The sequence below is a fragment of the Acipenser ruthenus genome, chromosome 8, assembly GCF_902713425.1.
Source record: "Acipenser ruthenus chromosome 8, fAciRut3.2 maternal haplotype, whole genome shotgun sequence".
Taxonomy (NCBI): Eukaryota; Metazoa; Chordata; class Actinopteri; order Acipenseriformes; family Acipenseridae; genus Acipenser; species Acipenser ruthenus.
The window spans coordinates 1,741,109-1,758,556 of record NC_081196.1 but is presented as its reverse complement, the minus strand read 5'-3'; the positions used below and the strand labels follow the sequence as shown (position 1 = coordinate 1,758,556).

General features: G+C 41.6%; 1 protein-coding gene across 1 annotated transcript in view; it reads left to right on the top strand.

Annotated features, from left to right (window-relative positions):
* The first annotated feature begins 12,620 nt into the window (after nucleotides 1-12,620).
* LOC117407289 (spermatogenesis-associated protein 13-like) overlaps nucleotides 12,621-17,448 on the top strand; it is a 74,109-nt gene continuing 69,281 nt past the window's right edge. The window contains exon 1 of the mRNA XM_059027983.1: nucleotides 12,621-12,877. Coding sequence (XP_058883966.1) covers nucleotides 12,866-12,877 — 12 coding nt within the window. The 5' untranslated portion in view covers nucleotides 12,621-12,865. The remainder of the gene's footprint in view (nucleotides 12,878-17,448) is intronic.

The window sequence follows — 17,448 nt, the reverse complement described above, 5'->3', positions numbered from 1 at the left end:
ACAGACCAGGACAGGGTGCAGGACAATAAGAATCCTATCACACTACTTTTTCCCAGAACACTTTCCATCAGTGGTGCACTCTGGCCCTGAAGATCCATTCTAGGGTTTTGTTCGAATCAGGTCTTAAATTGGTTCTGGACCCTCAGCAGGTTCAATTTTGAACCTGTTTGGAATGAAGACCTGTGCTGGAATTAACCTCAAGGGTTGGAGTTGTGCTCCACTGGTTTACATGATGTTGAATTTCAGGAGTTCCATACAGGATGTGTTAGTGGCAGCATTCCTGGATTAAAAAGCCTGTCCTACTATTTGGACCCATGATTTAGAGCTTACCTCTTGTCTCTCAATAGAACCCAAAGCTGAGACTTTCAGAGGAGTCTTACTAGGATACTGCAACCCTTTCAGTCCTGAATAATTTTTTGTTGAGCTAAAGGATAAACTCCTCTATTGGGTATACATGAGAACAGGACACATTTTTATTTACATATATATATATATATATAGATACATACATACATATACACACTACCTCAGACTGGGACCAAGGAGCTCCATGAGGTTCCAACGTGATTTTTGATGTCATATGTTTACACAAAGAGCTAAGATAAGGGTTAACACAATTAAAACAATAGAACCCCAGAATTCATCAAAATTTTGCTAAATTGACAACCCAAGAAAGGACACTGCTTGTTAAGGGCCGGGAGGAAGTCTACAGACACAAAGGGGATATTTTCTTATACCGACTTATCAAGCCTGTCTGATTAATCACATGTAACTGGACGGAGTTTCAGTCAAGTGGAAATCTCTTTGTGTGGGTCCCCTCTGTCTTTAAGCTGTGCGCTTTACAAGGAGTACGCCCCCTACAGGAGATCGGTGTCGACAGTCACATCGCTGGCAGTACTTTGGACAACTGATTGGCAATTATTAAAAGAAAGGGAATTCTGCAGTGCAATCATACAAACATCATGCCTACTGCACAACTACTGATAGTAACTTTATGGCTAGCCACAAATTTGTTGATGGTCCAAAAAACCTACATCAGAGGAAGCGTGCTTTCAGCATAGTCTCCTTGACGTTGATGTGTTTTCCGTTAGCTGTCAGCAGGACAGGCAGCTGGGTAAGGTTAGCGGGTTCCAGACTCTGCTGCTCTGAAAGACATTCGGCACCGAGCGAGTTTTAAAACAGTGGCAGGCACAGGCGCTGAGAGTCTGTGACACGTGACGTTACTGTTTCTCATTTTTACAACAAGCCAAACAAAATATTCATCCACAGTCTATGGTGGCGGCTCAGTGTGTTTATCTTCTGCATCAAAAGGCTGTCAGACCGGATCCTGTCTGTAAAAGTATGGCTGATTCAAATTCACACTCCATCTACCTGGCAAGATGTTCTTCACATAGTCCAGTCATGTAGTGGAAGGACTTTACTGTAGTCCACCTTGTTATTACGACTGCCAACCCCTGCCCTGTGGCATTTCATAAACAAGTCTTCACGGGGGACTCCTGCACTATTACCAGCTACACTTGGTTATGTGATGAATCTGAATGAACCGACAGGGCTCTCTCTTCCAAATGCCCAAGCAGCAGGCCTACCCAGCCTTCACACCATGACCCCCCATGGGGGTTTAGTGTTTCAGCTGGAAAAGCCAAAGTGCGTCACCATAGCGCTGTTCGCTTGTACCCTTCCCAGCTGGCTCTCTAAGACATTCACTCCAAATTGTATTTCGTGGAATTATTTTCTTCTGAAAGGATTAAACATTTATTACAATTCTAAAGAAAATAACTTTCGGAAAAAAATGCTCTAATCATGATTTAGAGTAAATATCTGTGAGAACTAACATGATTATACATAAGAACATAACATGGCCGCTGCTACCTCAAAAACTTGTATTAATAAAGTTCTGTGTGCATAAAGTACATACTTAGAATTTGAAATTCCCTCACTGCATCAATTTTCCACAACAGAGAGCTGAAGATCAGTGGGCGTCCTCCACCCAGGAACTTGAGAGTGGATGCCGCCAAGCCACCAGCCTCTGGAGGGCAAAGGCCAGCCCTGCAGGCCCACAGGGCGCCTGACCAGTAAGGTCCATTGTAGTGCGATGAGATGAAACAGCCTCCCTAAACTGCAGGATCACCAGAACCAGTGCTTGCTCCCTGGAATCCCTAGTAAAGACTGGCAGCTTTCCACAGCCAGGACGTGAATCTGCGCTCCCCGACTGTATGACTCACCCTGCACACCACGCGGTCATGCCTTTACCAAGGGAGCCATCGTGCACCTGTATGACTCACCCTGCACACCACGCGGCCATGCCTTTACCAAGGGAGCCATCGTGCACCTGTATGACTCACCCTGCACACAACGCGGTCATGCCTTTACCAAGGGAGCCATCGTGCACCTGTATGACTCACCCTGCACACCACACGGTCATGCCTTAATCAAGGGAGCCATCGTGCACCTGGATATTAGATCGCTTTGAGATTTTCCTGATAAATATTATTTTTAAAAAGAAAGATTATCTAATTTTCAAGCTCAATCTTCTTTCCTCTTAAAGCTATGTCAGCTTCTGTCTATTTAGGGTTTCCATTAAGGAATGACATCAGCCACTGCTTTGGCTTTTAAAGAAACCAGCAGGATTGTTGTGCTGTTGTGATTTATCACTCGGCTACTGAATACTTTCCAAAGAGGTTATGTTCTGCGCAATAAAGCTGCAAGATTTGTAACCCAATCATTCTCCCAAGGACAGCCAGCACTGTGCTCTGAATAAAAAATGAGCTTTGACAGTAAAGACTGTGTTGCACAGGTAACTTGTCCTAGATTTGAATACTTAGTCCCCCGTTTGCTGATTTAATTGAACAGTACAGTTTACAACACAAAAGGCTGATGAAAACAAAACCCGACAAAAAATGTCTGAATATTAGACCTACATTGGGAATGGCAGTCCATTGCAGACAAGATGCATCGAATAATATTATTCTTGTAAATCACAAGCTTTGTGAACATTTTAATAAAAAAATACAATTTTATTAGTCTATAAACTTTCTAAAGGGAACAGAGTAAAGCAAGATTAATAAACCTTCCAACAAGTTCAATAAGAAAAGAGTAATAAAAAAACAGTTTCAGATTATTGTGCCTTCCTGGGTCTGTCTGTGGATCAGCCCGCCTGTCCTTCATGCTCCACATCTCACAAGCTAAGTCATGACAGTCACAGTCACACAGGTAAACAGGTGACACGCAAGGACTGTTGGAAACCTTTGACCTCCATGTCAAGGTCACAGAATAGAACCACTCATCCAATCGGGATGCACTTTTGTACAGTTTAGGTACAAACTGTGTTTGAAGTAAATCTGTGAACCAGGAACAGGCAGGCCCAGGTTCTGCTTTCAGCTCCAGCTCAGAGTAGAACCGATGATCTGGTTTGGAGAATAGATTTTGCAAGTACACATTTAGGCAGGAACTGGGTTCCTATTAGCATTCAAGGAAAGTAGGTCATGATTCTTTTGCAAGACATGGTGCAGATGACAACACTGTCTGGGTAAGGTAGGGGCTGCAGATATAATACATGACTTTAGGTTATATTATTAACGTGAAATATATTTGGATAGTAATGTTCTTAACTATACTGCAGTCGAGGTGAATGCAAATCTTCTTTTCATGACAATGGGAACCTGCCTCCACCTCTCAGCCTACAGAACACTTCAAGCGGAAGTGAAATGCATTTTGCATACTGCACGCAGTACAGTATTTTAAATAATTCAGAAATCAATGATCCCAGTGTGCCTGGCTGCCTGGGCAGCTGGGAGGTCTTTATGAAAGTACTGTGTGCCTCCTCCACCCTTTATGTGCCTGCCTACATTAGCAATGCAGGCACTGTGCACCCACAATATCATGATCTTTACTGTGGAACCTCGCTCCTTAAAAAAAGACTCCTTTCACAAGCTAAACATCTGACCTCAGAGAGACAGTGGCCCATCTCTTCTTTCAGATAAAGCATGTCCTGTTGAAGATTTACTGGACTGCTCACTATGAACTGCGCTGTTGAAGCCGGTTTAACTTCTCAATTAGTTTTGGGTCAGGAGGTATAATTTGGCTTATTTTATTTAAACAGAATTTTTTTTTTTAAATGAGTATCTAAAACAACGGATGACCTTGTGTGTCTTAACTGCTGTGCAAAAATATCTATCACCCTGGAGCCGGGTTTCTTCATGCTCATAACAGATGGCCTCGTTGCCTAGCACACAGCAGTGCACCACAGTGACACTTCCAGAGCAGTACCCCTTACTGGGGCTGTGGGTTAGGCTCTTGAGACAGGCAGATCCTCAGCCCTATACTGTAGATACATTAATGAAACAACCAAGCAGGGCAACTCAGATGAGGTAAACCAAGTACCATGCCCAAAATGAGACAGTACGGAGGTGATAGGAAGTGTAATGGGCAGTGCTGTGTGATGCACTGCAGTTATGGATTCTGACTCCTGTCAGTGAGGCGAGACGAGGTTAAAGCTCTGAACCACGAATGCACGAATGTCTCTTTCACATCTCTGGAGGTGTGTGTGCACACTGGTTCAAGTCCAGACTCCACCCTGTTGCTCTGGAGGTGTGTGTGCACACTGGTTCAAGTCCAGACTCCACCCTGTTGCTCTGGAGGTGTGTGTGTGCACACTGGTTCAAGTCCAGACTCCACCCTGTTGCTCTGGTGTGTGTGTGCACAGTGGTTCAAGTCCAGACTCCACCCTGTTGCTCTGGTGTGTGTGTGTGCACACTGGTTCAAGTCCAGACTCCACCCTGTTGCTCTGGTGTGTGTGCACACTGGTTCAAGTCCAGACTCCACCCTGTTGCTCTGGAGGTGTGTGTGTGCACACTGGTTCAAGTCCAGACTCCACCCTGTTGCTCTGGTGTGTGTGTGTGCACACTGGTTCAAGTCCAGACTCCACCCTGTTGCTCTGGTGTGTGTGTGTGCACACTGGTTCAAGTCCAGACTCCACCCTGTTGCTCTGGTGTGTGTGTGTGCACACTGGTTCAAGTCCAGACTCCACCCTGTTGCTCTGGAGGTGTGTGTGCACACTGGTTCAAGTCCAGACTCCACCCTGTTGCTCTGGAGGTGTGTGTGCACACTGGTTCAAGCCCAGACTCCACCCTGTTGCTCTGGAGGTGTGTGTGCACACTGGTTCAAGTCCAGACTCCACCCTGTTGCTCTGGAGGTGTGTGTGTGCACACTGGTTCAAGTCCAGACTCCACCCTGTTGCTCTGGAGGTGTGTGTGCACACTGGTTCAAGTCCAGACTCCACCCTGTTGCTCTGGAGGTGTGTGTGCACACTGGTTCAAGTCCAGACTCCACCCTGTTGCTCTGGTGTGTGTGCACACTGGTTCAAGTCCAGACTCCACCCTGTTGCTCTGGTGTGTGTGTGCACACTGGTTCGAGCCCAGACTCAGAATTTGAGAGTAAGCCTAATGATGGAAAACATATAGCGTGAAGAACCAGCTGTTTCAGATGCCGTGCCATGAATCTCTTTAGACAAGGACAATTAGTTTGGTGCCTTCAGAATGTTTAACTTCTTCATCCTGATGTCTTCATGGTAGGAGTTTCCTTTAACATACACTTTCAGTGTAATTTAATAATACAAAATTCAACTTGATTTGTGTTTGATCTTCTGGGACAGACGCTTGGAGAAATTTGTCCTGGAGAAACTGATGATAGATTCAGAAAAAAAAGTAATAACGTTAAAGAAGAAAAATGACTCCCAGTTATTTGTGTTCAGTGCTTCCTAATTAGTAATAGTTTCTTAATGACATGCAGTACTTCAAAGAGCAGAGGTATTGCAGTCCTATGCATTTGCTATCATTTTGATGGTTTATGAATAACACAGTTTTACATGCCTTGTGGTATTATATTGAATGTACAGTGCATGTTCCATTTCATTATAAAGCTGCAGGCTCCAATGCTATCATAATCTGCTGTTATCAGTTGACTATATTCCTTCATACTTCACCTCAAAAAAGGATGTCAGTTACAGTACTTACACTGAGGCCATCCAATTACAAAATGAGTTTTATATAATAATGTAATATAATATAGTAATTAAGAGACACCCTACACACAACATATTAACTTACGGTATTAGAAAGCATAAAAACTATGACTGTAGTCAGGGCTATAACCAGAGCTGACATTCTGCCGAGGTCAGACGGAGGTTTCAAGCTATAGCTGCAGTATTTATGAGACTGCTTGGTATTTACTATTCAACCTCCACATCTGTTACACAGCAGCCAACAGAGAAAATGAAGGAGGTTTTTGTACTTTACCAGAATCTGCACACGAGCATCAGCATTGAAGATGCGACCGTGGACAGGACTTTGAAGTCTCACAGCTAGTCACGGCCATGGTTGTAGTCCTGACCTACTATGAAACATAGTGTATTTCAACTTGCTGTATGTTCTGTACACAGAGTCACATCTAGACAATAGGAATTATAACAGCGACAGGTTGATTTCTCATACAGCATGTGATTTGAAATATACGATACAGTACCCTACTCTGTTACACTTTATTAACACTATGCTGGGGAATTGACTGAGCTCTGGCACAGGGTGAAGAGAGAGCTCCCTCTAGTGAACACCAACTCCACTTTCAGCAGCTCCTGCTTTTCTCCATGCTCTTGGTATGAGTTATTATTATTATATAGCATTGTCAAATGTACTTGAATCATTCTTAAGGATGAATCAGGAACTGTTAAATTCAAAAGCGCCTCTCCAGTGATGTTGCCTTGTGAGGACAGTACAGTAAGTGGCTTACATTGTAGGCACTGATGTGAATCTTTATGTGTCGAGATAGTAGATTTAACACCGCTACCCAGAAGTACAAGGATCCCAAAGCGCTTCACACACACACACACACACACACACACACACACACACACACACACACACACACACACACACACACAACATTAAACCATTACATTACAAACTGCCTAATACAAAATGTAATACAACCGAAATTCAAAAAGAGATCAACACAATGTTGAAAACCCAAGATAAAAAGCTAGTTTGTAAAAACAGAACAATTAAACAAGTCTGAAACAAAAATGTAATAGAAACGAAGTAGTGAAAACAGATGTGGTCTGTGACACTGACCCCTGGATTGTATTCCTTCAGAGAGGACCATCTATATGGCACTGAACCACACCTCAAGTACAGCATCCTCTGTGTAATTTACAAATAGCTATTTCTTTGGGAGCTTGCTTCACAACGGAGCAACATACAGTTCCCAGCTGCAAGCAGAAACTCAGTGAAGCTCAAATATAGCACAGCAGAGAGTACTCAGAGCTTCTATTTAACTAGTGTGCAGCGTCATGCATTATTTATAAATTCAAATTCCACACATAAAAGATGCAAAGGACTGATAAAACATGCATGTGGGCTGTGGAAAGCAGGCCTTTGTGCAGGTTGCTATGGTGATGAGAAACACTATTGTGTGGCTGCTGTGCAGGTACCTACTCCTGCAGCACTCAAACGCATGACAAGAAGACACTCCCTGCCTCGCACGCAGCACACCACTGCTGAAACCAGGCTTAAATATTGCAACTGCTCTGAAAAGAAATAAACATGAAAAGAGAGTTCAACATCTACCGGTGCAATGCAATAATGCAAGCAATGTGCAATGCACAATGTAAAACTACAGCTGAACAATTCTACCGTTTTGCCTGTAGGTGGCAGTGTAAGTACATGAAATACTGGCTGTAGTGCAATGTAGTGCAGCATGGGAAAACTATGGCAACATCGTAAGCAAATATCAAGCCATCCAAGCAGGTTTGATTACTGAATATATATCTCATTTAGAATTGTTAAATGGGCCAGTTTGTTTGCTTGATTCCAGGCGCTTATTGTAACCTACTGCCGTACTTTTTGGTTAATTGATGTAAAATTGTATTTTAAAAAAAAACTTTACTGCATATAGCCAACGACCTAAAATGATGGCATTCTAAACGTTTCACTTACCATGGGATGTTGTTTGTTATATCCTAAGAGACGGATATCGCGTGTACGGTAAAGGTTCAGTGCCCGGTTTCAGCAGTCAGCGGTTTCACACGGAGAAATGGAGAGAAATGAGTGGGAGATGACGCATTCTTGCCCAGTTAGATTATCCAGCGTAACACGGTCTGTTGTCAAATGGACCGAAAAATGTAATTGAGTTTGATTATTATTATTATTATTATTATTATTATTATTATTATTAATAATAATAATAATAATAATAATAATAATAATAATAATAATAATAATAATGTTGTTGTTGTTGTTGTTGCTGCTGTTATTATTTTTGCGATAAAGCACAGACAAGTGTGGTGAGGACATAAAAGTATTTTCTTCAGTATCTGTTTTACAGTTCCCTCCTGCATCTGCAATGCTTACCAACAGATATACATTACAAAAAGAGTAAATGTTAAATATTTCAAAGTACATGCATATTGTTGCATTATTATTATTATTATTATTATTATTATTATTATTATTATTATTATTATTATTATTATTATTATCAATTGCACTCCAATCGGACTGTAAACCAAACATTGAAAGACTTCAGTGTATTAAGTTTATTTGAGTGTTTCTGAAGTAATTCTAAATGGAGTACTATTGAGTGTTTAATAGTTATGGATACCAAGCATCCCCCAGAAAGACAGAGTAGTGCAGCTTGACTGGTAGTGAGTCGGTAAAAAGCTTAAACTATCAAAAAATAATGTATGATTGGCAGGGCAATGCACACGTGGCATTACCTTGTTCAGCCACAAACATACTCAAAGTATACAGGGAAGTTATTTCCATTCATATGTGGCACCCACTGAGCCCTGAGCTCAAAACATAACGTGGCAACAAATGAGAAATGAGTTCCCACTCAGAGATGCTTCAGTCTTATTGGTTGTGATCCTGCAGGGCACAGAGATGGTTAGCATGAAGTGCTCCACACCATGTGCACAGCAGTGGGTTTGATGAATACAACATAGCATTTCAAAGCCATGGAATTTAAGAAGCCCACTCAGTACAACTCCAAGGGCAAACGCAGCAAACTGGGGCACGGTCAAAACCAAATGCATGAAAACCATACACCCACACTATGAAGAGCATTGATTATTGCTTCACCCCCCTGAAACAATGTTAAAAGACAAGACTAAACAAACAAAACAAAACCAAAGAAAGGAAGCGTTGAGCGCAGGTTTGAAAACTGACAGCCTTTTATCAGCACATGCAATAATAATCGAATCATGCGAGGCACCCAGCCTGCGATCTCAGCAGAGTTCTGTGAAATCAGCGTCACACATAGACTAAAACTGTGCCAGCGCGGCAGAGGATTGGCTCACGGAGGAGCACCACGTATATGGTAAAGAACAAGTTATTACAGGGAGAGAGACTGGTGCCCGGGGCAAAATAATAAGAGTGCCAGGCTCTACATAAATCACAGAGCAGGAAAGAGCAGAAGGAAGCTGTCCTGTCCCGATCACAACCCTCAGTGAACATGCCAATGTCTGCAGCTATCTATTAATCAGACGTCACGCCTTGCTTGTCTGCAGCTATCTATTAATCAGAAGTCACATCTTGCTTTCATGCTAGGCGCAGTATCTACTGATAGTCTCTGGATTAAAAAAACAAGCGCAACCACATTGCGCAGTTGACAATAGGAACTTTTCAGGTCACAAAAAACCCAAATGATATACTGGGGAGACGCATATACATACAATACAAACAATACTTTGTTCTTCATTTAAAAAGAATTTGGTGGATAACAATTAGCTATGCAGTGCTCTGTGTCACTATACATTTCATATAAGGAAGCATCGCTATTTATCGATGAAGAAGAAACATATTCAAAGTTACAAATTAGGGAAGCCATTTGACCTGTCCATGCTCATCCTGTTTCTACTAGTGAATTGATTCCAGAACCACATCCAGACGGTTTTTAAGGATCACAGTGATTCAGCAGCAACAACAAGCCGAGGGCCACCCCTTCCATTCCGTTCCCTACCCCCATCACTGTGTAAAATAGTGCCTCCTACTCTCTATCCTGTCTCTCTGCACTCAACCCATTCCATTTCATACCATTCCATTGCATTCCATTCCATACCATATCATTCCATTCCATTCCATTCCATTCCATTCCATAGCACTGCTGTGATCAGGGTACTCTGCAGGGAAGTTAAAGAACTTCATTGGCTTAGCATTGCCTTCATCAGGGTACTCTGCAGGGAAGTTCATTAACATGTGATGCATAGGGCAGGGATATAACTTCCAGCTGCTGTTGATGAGGTCACAGACAGGTTATCAGGGGTCACAGACTGATTTTTCCATTGATAGATGATTGCACGTGCAGTACCATAGGTAACAACAGAAGCTTTGTGCTGCCCAGTGATTCTAGACATGCAGGTGAAAGCAGGGAGCAGCATGGAAAGGTCACTGGTACTTCTGCTAAAGGGAGCCATTATAAACTGACAGAACCACACCAATCATAATTTACTGGAATCTAAAGTGAAATGATTCATCCTCTCGATGGAGATTCCCCTAATGTTTCCTTTTAAAAGCCTGTTGATTGAAACAATAACTACATAACTCCCTTGTGTGTGTGACCATTGTATCGAGGGTGACTACTGTGAGTACTGGTATCTGAAGAATGGCTGTAAGGAAGCTTCTGTTATTCAAAATACAGGGTGTGTGTGAGTCTTCAATGCTTCCTTCAAAGGGAGTGTCAATTGAACAAGTTTTGGTCCTTTCTTTTGTTTTGGATCACCACCAGACTGTAAATTTCAGTGTGCCTAATTATTTTACCCCCAATGTTCTCCCCAATTTGGAGTGTCCAATCATTGTTCCCCTCACTGCAGCAATTCCCCACACAGTTCGAGTTCCTGGGTGTAGAAGAGGAAGCTGACTCGGTCGTGGGATCGGAGGACACCACTGAACCTTCAGGTCTCCTGAGCGGAGTGGGGAATTGATGCAGTGATGGCAACAAATTATTGGACATTCCAAACTGGGGAGAAAATCTGTAGTCTGTGATAGAATCGAAGGATCTGTGCTTTTCCACTCGGCTGTGTCTCTGTAGAAAATGGGATTTATAATAAACCATTTGGAAAGCTGATACCAGGATGCACAGGACAAGCTGCTCTCTGCAATTCCCGCATTCAACTGTGTTTGTAGTGTCTTGTTATTTATTTAAGTGTGTAACGGCATTATAACTGCATTACAAGGCATATCTACATTTATAGTCTATTGAGGTGTTAAAAAACAAGAAGGTCTAAGGATTCTCAATTTCAGGGAATTCTCTGTAGAAATGGATATCCTTGTTATTTATTTTACCATTTAAAGCTACTTTATTTATGTAACTACAGAAATGGACATTACAAGGTGAATCCCATTAGAACCATATCTTAATATATAAAGAAGGAAGTTTGTCTGTCTGTCTGTTCCTTTATGCATTCAGACCCCGCAGGAACCAGTGCAACCAAACTTTGCATGGCCTCCTCTTTCATCCAGGGGAAGGTCGAGGGCTATCTTTGGATCCAAAATTTTGACCCCCAGGATACTTTATTTAGTAACCCCATTGGTGGATCACTACAGAAGCCATGTATCTCAAATTAAAGAAACCAACAACACCAAAAAAAGAAATAAAAAGAAAAAAAAATTAAAATGGCAAAAACCAAAAAAAACATTAAATTAAAAAAAGGAAAAGGGGTCCGAGCGCATTGTGCGACACCCAAGATCGGTAACTTATAGGAAACCATAAGGCTACCGTACCCCAATTTGTCATGCCTGAAATATTGAAATATTGAATTTCCACGGGCATTGCCCGGGTACTTCAGCTAGTTATTTATAAAGCATGGTCTAAAGATTTTCAGCTTGCAAGAATTAGGTATGGGAACAGTGAAAGTTCCTGCTTTATGAATAGGGATTGATATTTAAAAAAACAAACACATTTATCGCACAGCATACAGCAGACCATTCTATGGCATTGTACCTAGAGCAATATCTTGGTAAAGTCACTGTACAGCCCTGTGGTGCTTTGACGCAACACTTTAATAATGGTAATATAAGGCCTTAACGACCTGGGGTGTCTGCGTGGATTTCACAATGTAAAGATAGACTGGTTGTGCAGGTTCACAGCCTTCTTGAAGTGTGTCTTAAATTACAGCCTCGGGTTTCGAGACGCACAGGTTGTTCAGACAGCAAGCAACATTTCGAAGTAAAAATTTCCGCAAATAATTTAACACGTTCCCAAACACAATGCATTTCCACCAGTCACCATACACAAATCATAAAACTCTCTCCGCCTCCTGAAGAAATGTAATGACATAGACGCGAGGATAAACTTTAAAATTTCCTCTGAGAAACAAAACAAAAACAAACAAACAAACAAAAAAAACCTAGACATTTGAAAGAATCCATAAAATAAAACGTGTAGTTTCTGTTTAATAAGTGGGTTGGTGGCGTTTCTTCTAAATCTGGTGCAAGAAAACTAAGACACACCCCTTGTCCAGAAAGCTATTCTCTCTCTCTCTCTCTCTCTCTCTCTCTCTCTCTCTCTCTCTCTCTCTCTCTTATTGAATTTGTCTGAAGAAGTAAAAGGAGGTGAATAATTCAAAGCAGTTTCACCTGACTGGCTGTGCTAGTACGAGTGGTATTAGGCAGGCACCACCAGCTGACCTCTTTAACTTTTAACATGCAAAATGGCATGAAGTTGCGAGACCGCGACTGCTTTTCCTTATGAGAACTGGAGCCCGAGTTCTTTTTAATTATTTTGTGATTGCTAATTGTCATGACTGCTAGTACAAACACGAAATAATAAAAAGGGGGGCTTGCTATAATCTAGAAGACACAAAACCCGGGCAACGATGTTGAGAAAGGTAAGTTTTGAGCGCTGAATGCAGTGCTGTTTCTCTCCTTGGTAAATCTTATTCAGCGCTCTGTTGCTAACTGTCCTCTCAGCAGGTGCATTGTGATGTGCGGCGGGTGACTAGACCTGGCAAGCAGTACATTGTTGCCGTTCAATGCGCTGTCCTTGGTCATAGTACTAAGGAGAGTTACTTTTCTGTATTTCTTTTGAAACCGTTTATATAATTAAGCTTGGCACCAGACGCATTTTGTTAACCGTCGAAACTGTATTTGTTTTTTGGGGGGAATTTAAACTTGTTGGTCTCGTTGTAACGTAAGAGAGTTTACCGGTTGTTATGGTTACGTGGGGTGGTCGAGGGGCCAACTGTGTGGCTAATGCTGGATTTGAATCGAACAACCGCGAGGGGTCTAGCTGGGGCTATAGTGGCAGTTGCTTCTGTGCCTTGTTTTGTGTTTTAAAAAAAGAAAGAAAAACAAAACAAAATCTTAGGGTTTAGTTGCCATTTGGAAAGATTTTTTTTTTTAATGACACGTTGTGCTTACTGATGATAGAAAACGAATATGTTTCGTTATCAAACCATTTCAAATCCACGATCGAAAAATAAGAGAGACAAGTTACAATATTGTAATATTGCTTTTTTTTTAGTTCTAGTATTTTTGCAGGTATTCAGCAGAAACATTTTGTTGATTTTTTTTTATAAAGTTACTACAGTATATTATTTAACAAACGGTTTTTTTTGCAGATCTTTTAAAATAACTACATAATATGCAAAAGTGTTTTATTTATTGCCCAATTACATAAACAAACATATTTTCTGATTTCTATAAAAGAACGTTTTGTGTACTTTTTATTGTTTTGTATTTTACTATTTGTAAAACACGAAATATCGTTTGTATTTTTGACTTCGGGACCTTTTCTTTTAAACTATATCATAGAGTTATCCAATGCGTGCTTTGTGTGGGGCTGAAGGTTGTCCAGCTTGAACTCCCTCAGCTCAGATAAACTGATCAGTCGTTAGTACTGATTTATCTGCGGAATGTCTGATAACACTACAGCGAGTGCACACTCCCATTCACCTGTTTGAGAATTGATGGCTCAGTCGTTGTAACTCTGTGGTACTTATGTTTTCTTACCTAGTCGGATGATTGTATAAAATAAGTCGGATATTTTAACCATGTACACCAAACACACAAACAACAGAGCAAAATAATAACCACAATGAGAAATTTTAAATGATTCTCATAACGTGTTGTTTCAGAGTTTTTATTGACAGTTGTAGTGCTGGGGAATGTAATGAGAAATTGTAAATGATTTTCTTAATGTAAATGTTTTTATTTTTTCGCCTTAGGGAATGCTGTGTCCTAAATAGCAGCAGATGCTGTTTTATTAATATAGCATGTTAAACTTGCCTCAGGTATTGGCTTTTTGGGGTGAAAATTGGCATCGTTAAGATACAGTGCAGCGGGGGACCTCGTTTCTACAGCGCTGCGAGATTATTAACATTCTTTTACAGTTAAGATTTGAAAATGCCCATAAAAAGTCCATGGTTGGTAGGAATTCTGGGCTGGTGGTCAGGAAACAGTATCAGTGTTACCATGTTTGGAAAACAAATGGTTGACTTGATGGGTGTTCCTCGTTAATGACTGGACCCTGGATGTACTATAGAGTATGCTTCACAAACAAGTCTTTTGTCTTGTGCAGATCAGTGACCTCACATTTGTGACATTAAAAAGCAATACCTTTTACGTTGACCTTTGACCTCGAAGAGTTGCACAACAATACAAATGCAATATGGTTGTCATTAATATCCCTTACTCTCAGTTACTTGTTGAAGGGAGTATCTCTAAGTCTAGAGTTGCCAAGTGTACCCTTGTGTTGTGTTGCTTGCTGTATAGTAGGCACTGACTGAAATGTCAATGTAAAGTAACCTTTATGAAAGCAATTACCACCCCCAGTGTTGTGCTAGTGCCATTTCTGACCACATGGGCAGGGCTTGCCTTTCCAGCACAGTGTGGTGTTCCAGCTGTGTGCTGTACTTCATCAGGCATGTGAACCATTTAACCCTCGGAGTGGTTCCTAAATCATACATCTATCAAACCTGCAGGGACAGCAGGGAGCTCTACCCTATGGGGGTGGCAGAAACGAAGCTGTACCAACAAGGAAGCCCTCTGATTTATCAGGCACCCCAGACTTTTTAAAAGAAGAAAAATACACTTCACAATAGCTTACAGTATCGGCATGGAGGCAGTGTAGTGTTCAGAGCCTGTTTAAGAATGAAATGAACTAAAAATCGTCATTTTAGAGGTGCTGCTTCAAACAGGTAAATGAACAGTAAATGAACTTACAGTAATTAGTGCATTTATGGCACTGGTGAGTGGCCTGCAGGTCATTTTAAGGCACATGTAGGATTTGTCATTGTGCTGGGTGCGTATTAGTGTCTACCAATACATTTTCATTAAGCTACTGTAACAGTGTCTGTGGTTTTCCTGCCTATTCAAAAAAATAGTTTTGTACACGGTGATGCAATTTCACCGCTTAGGGTTAGGCTGAAGCACTTGTTAGAAAGTCATTGCTTTCCAGCTCCCTTCGTTGTGGTTACGTTATCTACAATAGAATGCTTATCAGTACAAAGAAGGGCTTTGCAAGGGTTCCATTGCAAAACCACACACAGGATTTAAACTGTCAGGGAGCGTGCATTACTCCCTTGACAGGCTTACACCTCTAGGGTCTTTGTGATGATTGTCTGCAGACGAGAAACCCTAAGGTAACATGAGTTTGCGATTCATTTGAAAAGCAGAAGAATAAATGAGGCAATGTCTGGGCTAAACAATTCAGAGTAGATTTGTGGGTGTCCTCAAAACAAATTCATCACATACTTCGAAACCGGTTTTGCAAAATTGGTTTCTTTTTTTTCTTTTTTTTTTGGCTTCTAGGCTTTTTGCAGTTTTTGCGAAACTAGAGTTAAACTGCATTCATTGTGTTTCTTTGACTAGTGCCAATCAGAAACATTTGAAAATACTATTTGGATACCATGCTAATGTGCTGTATTCCCTTGAAGCCTTATCAACAGTGACAACACAAAAGATCTTAAAGGAATAAAGGAATATTGCACGCTGTAGTAGAACTAATACGGCACCAGGTCACTGCAATGGATGACCAGAGTGTAAGAGTTCACCGGAATGTGATGTCATTGGAATGTCAAACTGTGACGCCGTGTCCGATCCCACTGCAGCTGCCCTTGTGCAGCCCTCGTCTTTTATTGCATTGCAGCGTGTGTTTAAATGTTTTTAAACTGAATTCATGCCATGTGCTGCAGGGAGTATTGCTTCAAACGGCTGGTGTGTGGAGCGTGGTGCCGGATGGAGTTTCTACAAACCTCCCAGCTTGTCCTCTTGTTAGTGTTTTAGTGGGAGTCGGGGGGTTTGTATTCAGAGACTTCAAAGGGAGCAATGGGCTGTGTGTAACACGCATCGCCACACACAGGAGAGTGGCTACAATCAGAGCCCCTATGTTCATTATACACCGTAAAACCTCCTGCTGCTGCCGATGCTTCTGTTGCAAAAGAAAAGTGCATTAGAGCTTGTAGAGTACACAAAAAAACGATGCATTTATATCAAAGCCGCAGAGATTGAACCCTAATGCAATCCGACAGTCCAGAAAACCCTTGCCTGAGGCCTCCTCACAGTGAACACTTTTCTACAGTCCTGATTAGCTCCTATTGATTGTAATGTAAAGTTACAACATTCAATATTAAGGCTATCCCATCCCAGTGTTCAGTATGAAGGCCACTGTCTGCAGTCCCAGACGTATCCAGCCTCTAATAATTACCATCTCTAATAAGATCAACATGCTGTAAAACTACCCGTTGTGCCGTCCAATCAAGTGTTAATCAGGTGAGTTAATAGGTGTTCGTTTGATACAATCTTTGTGCCTTCAGTAATCAAGCCACATTTTATTTGTCCCTTGGATGGGCTCAATAGCGAGGTTTCAGTGGAGGCTAGGAGTTCAAGGAAGTTTTCTGCACCGTAGGCAGATCAGTGCATGAGAATCCCTGCTTTGATTCTGGGACTGCTAGTCAGTGAGGATTGCAGTACTTACTGTACACTGATTTCAAAATACGAGAACTGACAGACACAAAAGACACATACACAGTAATAATGGATGGCAATGGTAAGAAATGAAACAGCGCTTGATTTGGAATGACTGGGAGTTTGTTTCAGCAGTAGGGAAGGATACCTGGATGTGCACAGCAGTGTGATAAGTATCCCTGGGGAATGTATTGTCCGCCCTATCAGAACTGTGAGCTTGAACTGGCTTGCTCCACTTTACTGGTGTACCGTGCAGTGGCCTGAAGCCCAGTCTCCTGAAACCAAGTTCCACGCGTGTTCACTGAGCTTATGAACATTCGTTTTAGAGTCCCCGCGAGACGAGGCACCATGATGACAGATTGGGAAATGGGAAACTTATAAAACAATGTTCATGTAGATTCCAGTTACTACTACACAGGGGGGAAAAAGAATAGACTTAGAATGCATTGATCAGGTTGGTGTATTTACCACTATGAGTTGCATGTCATAAAAT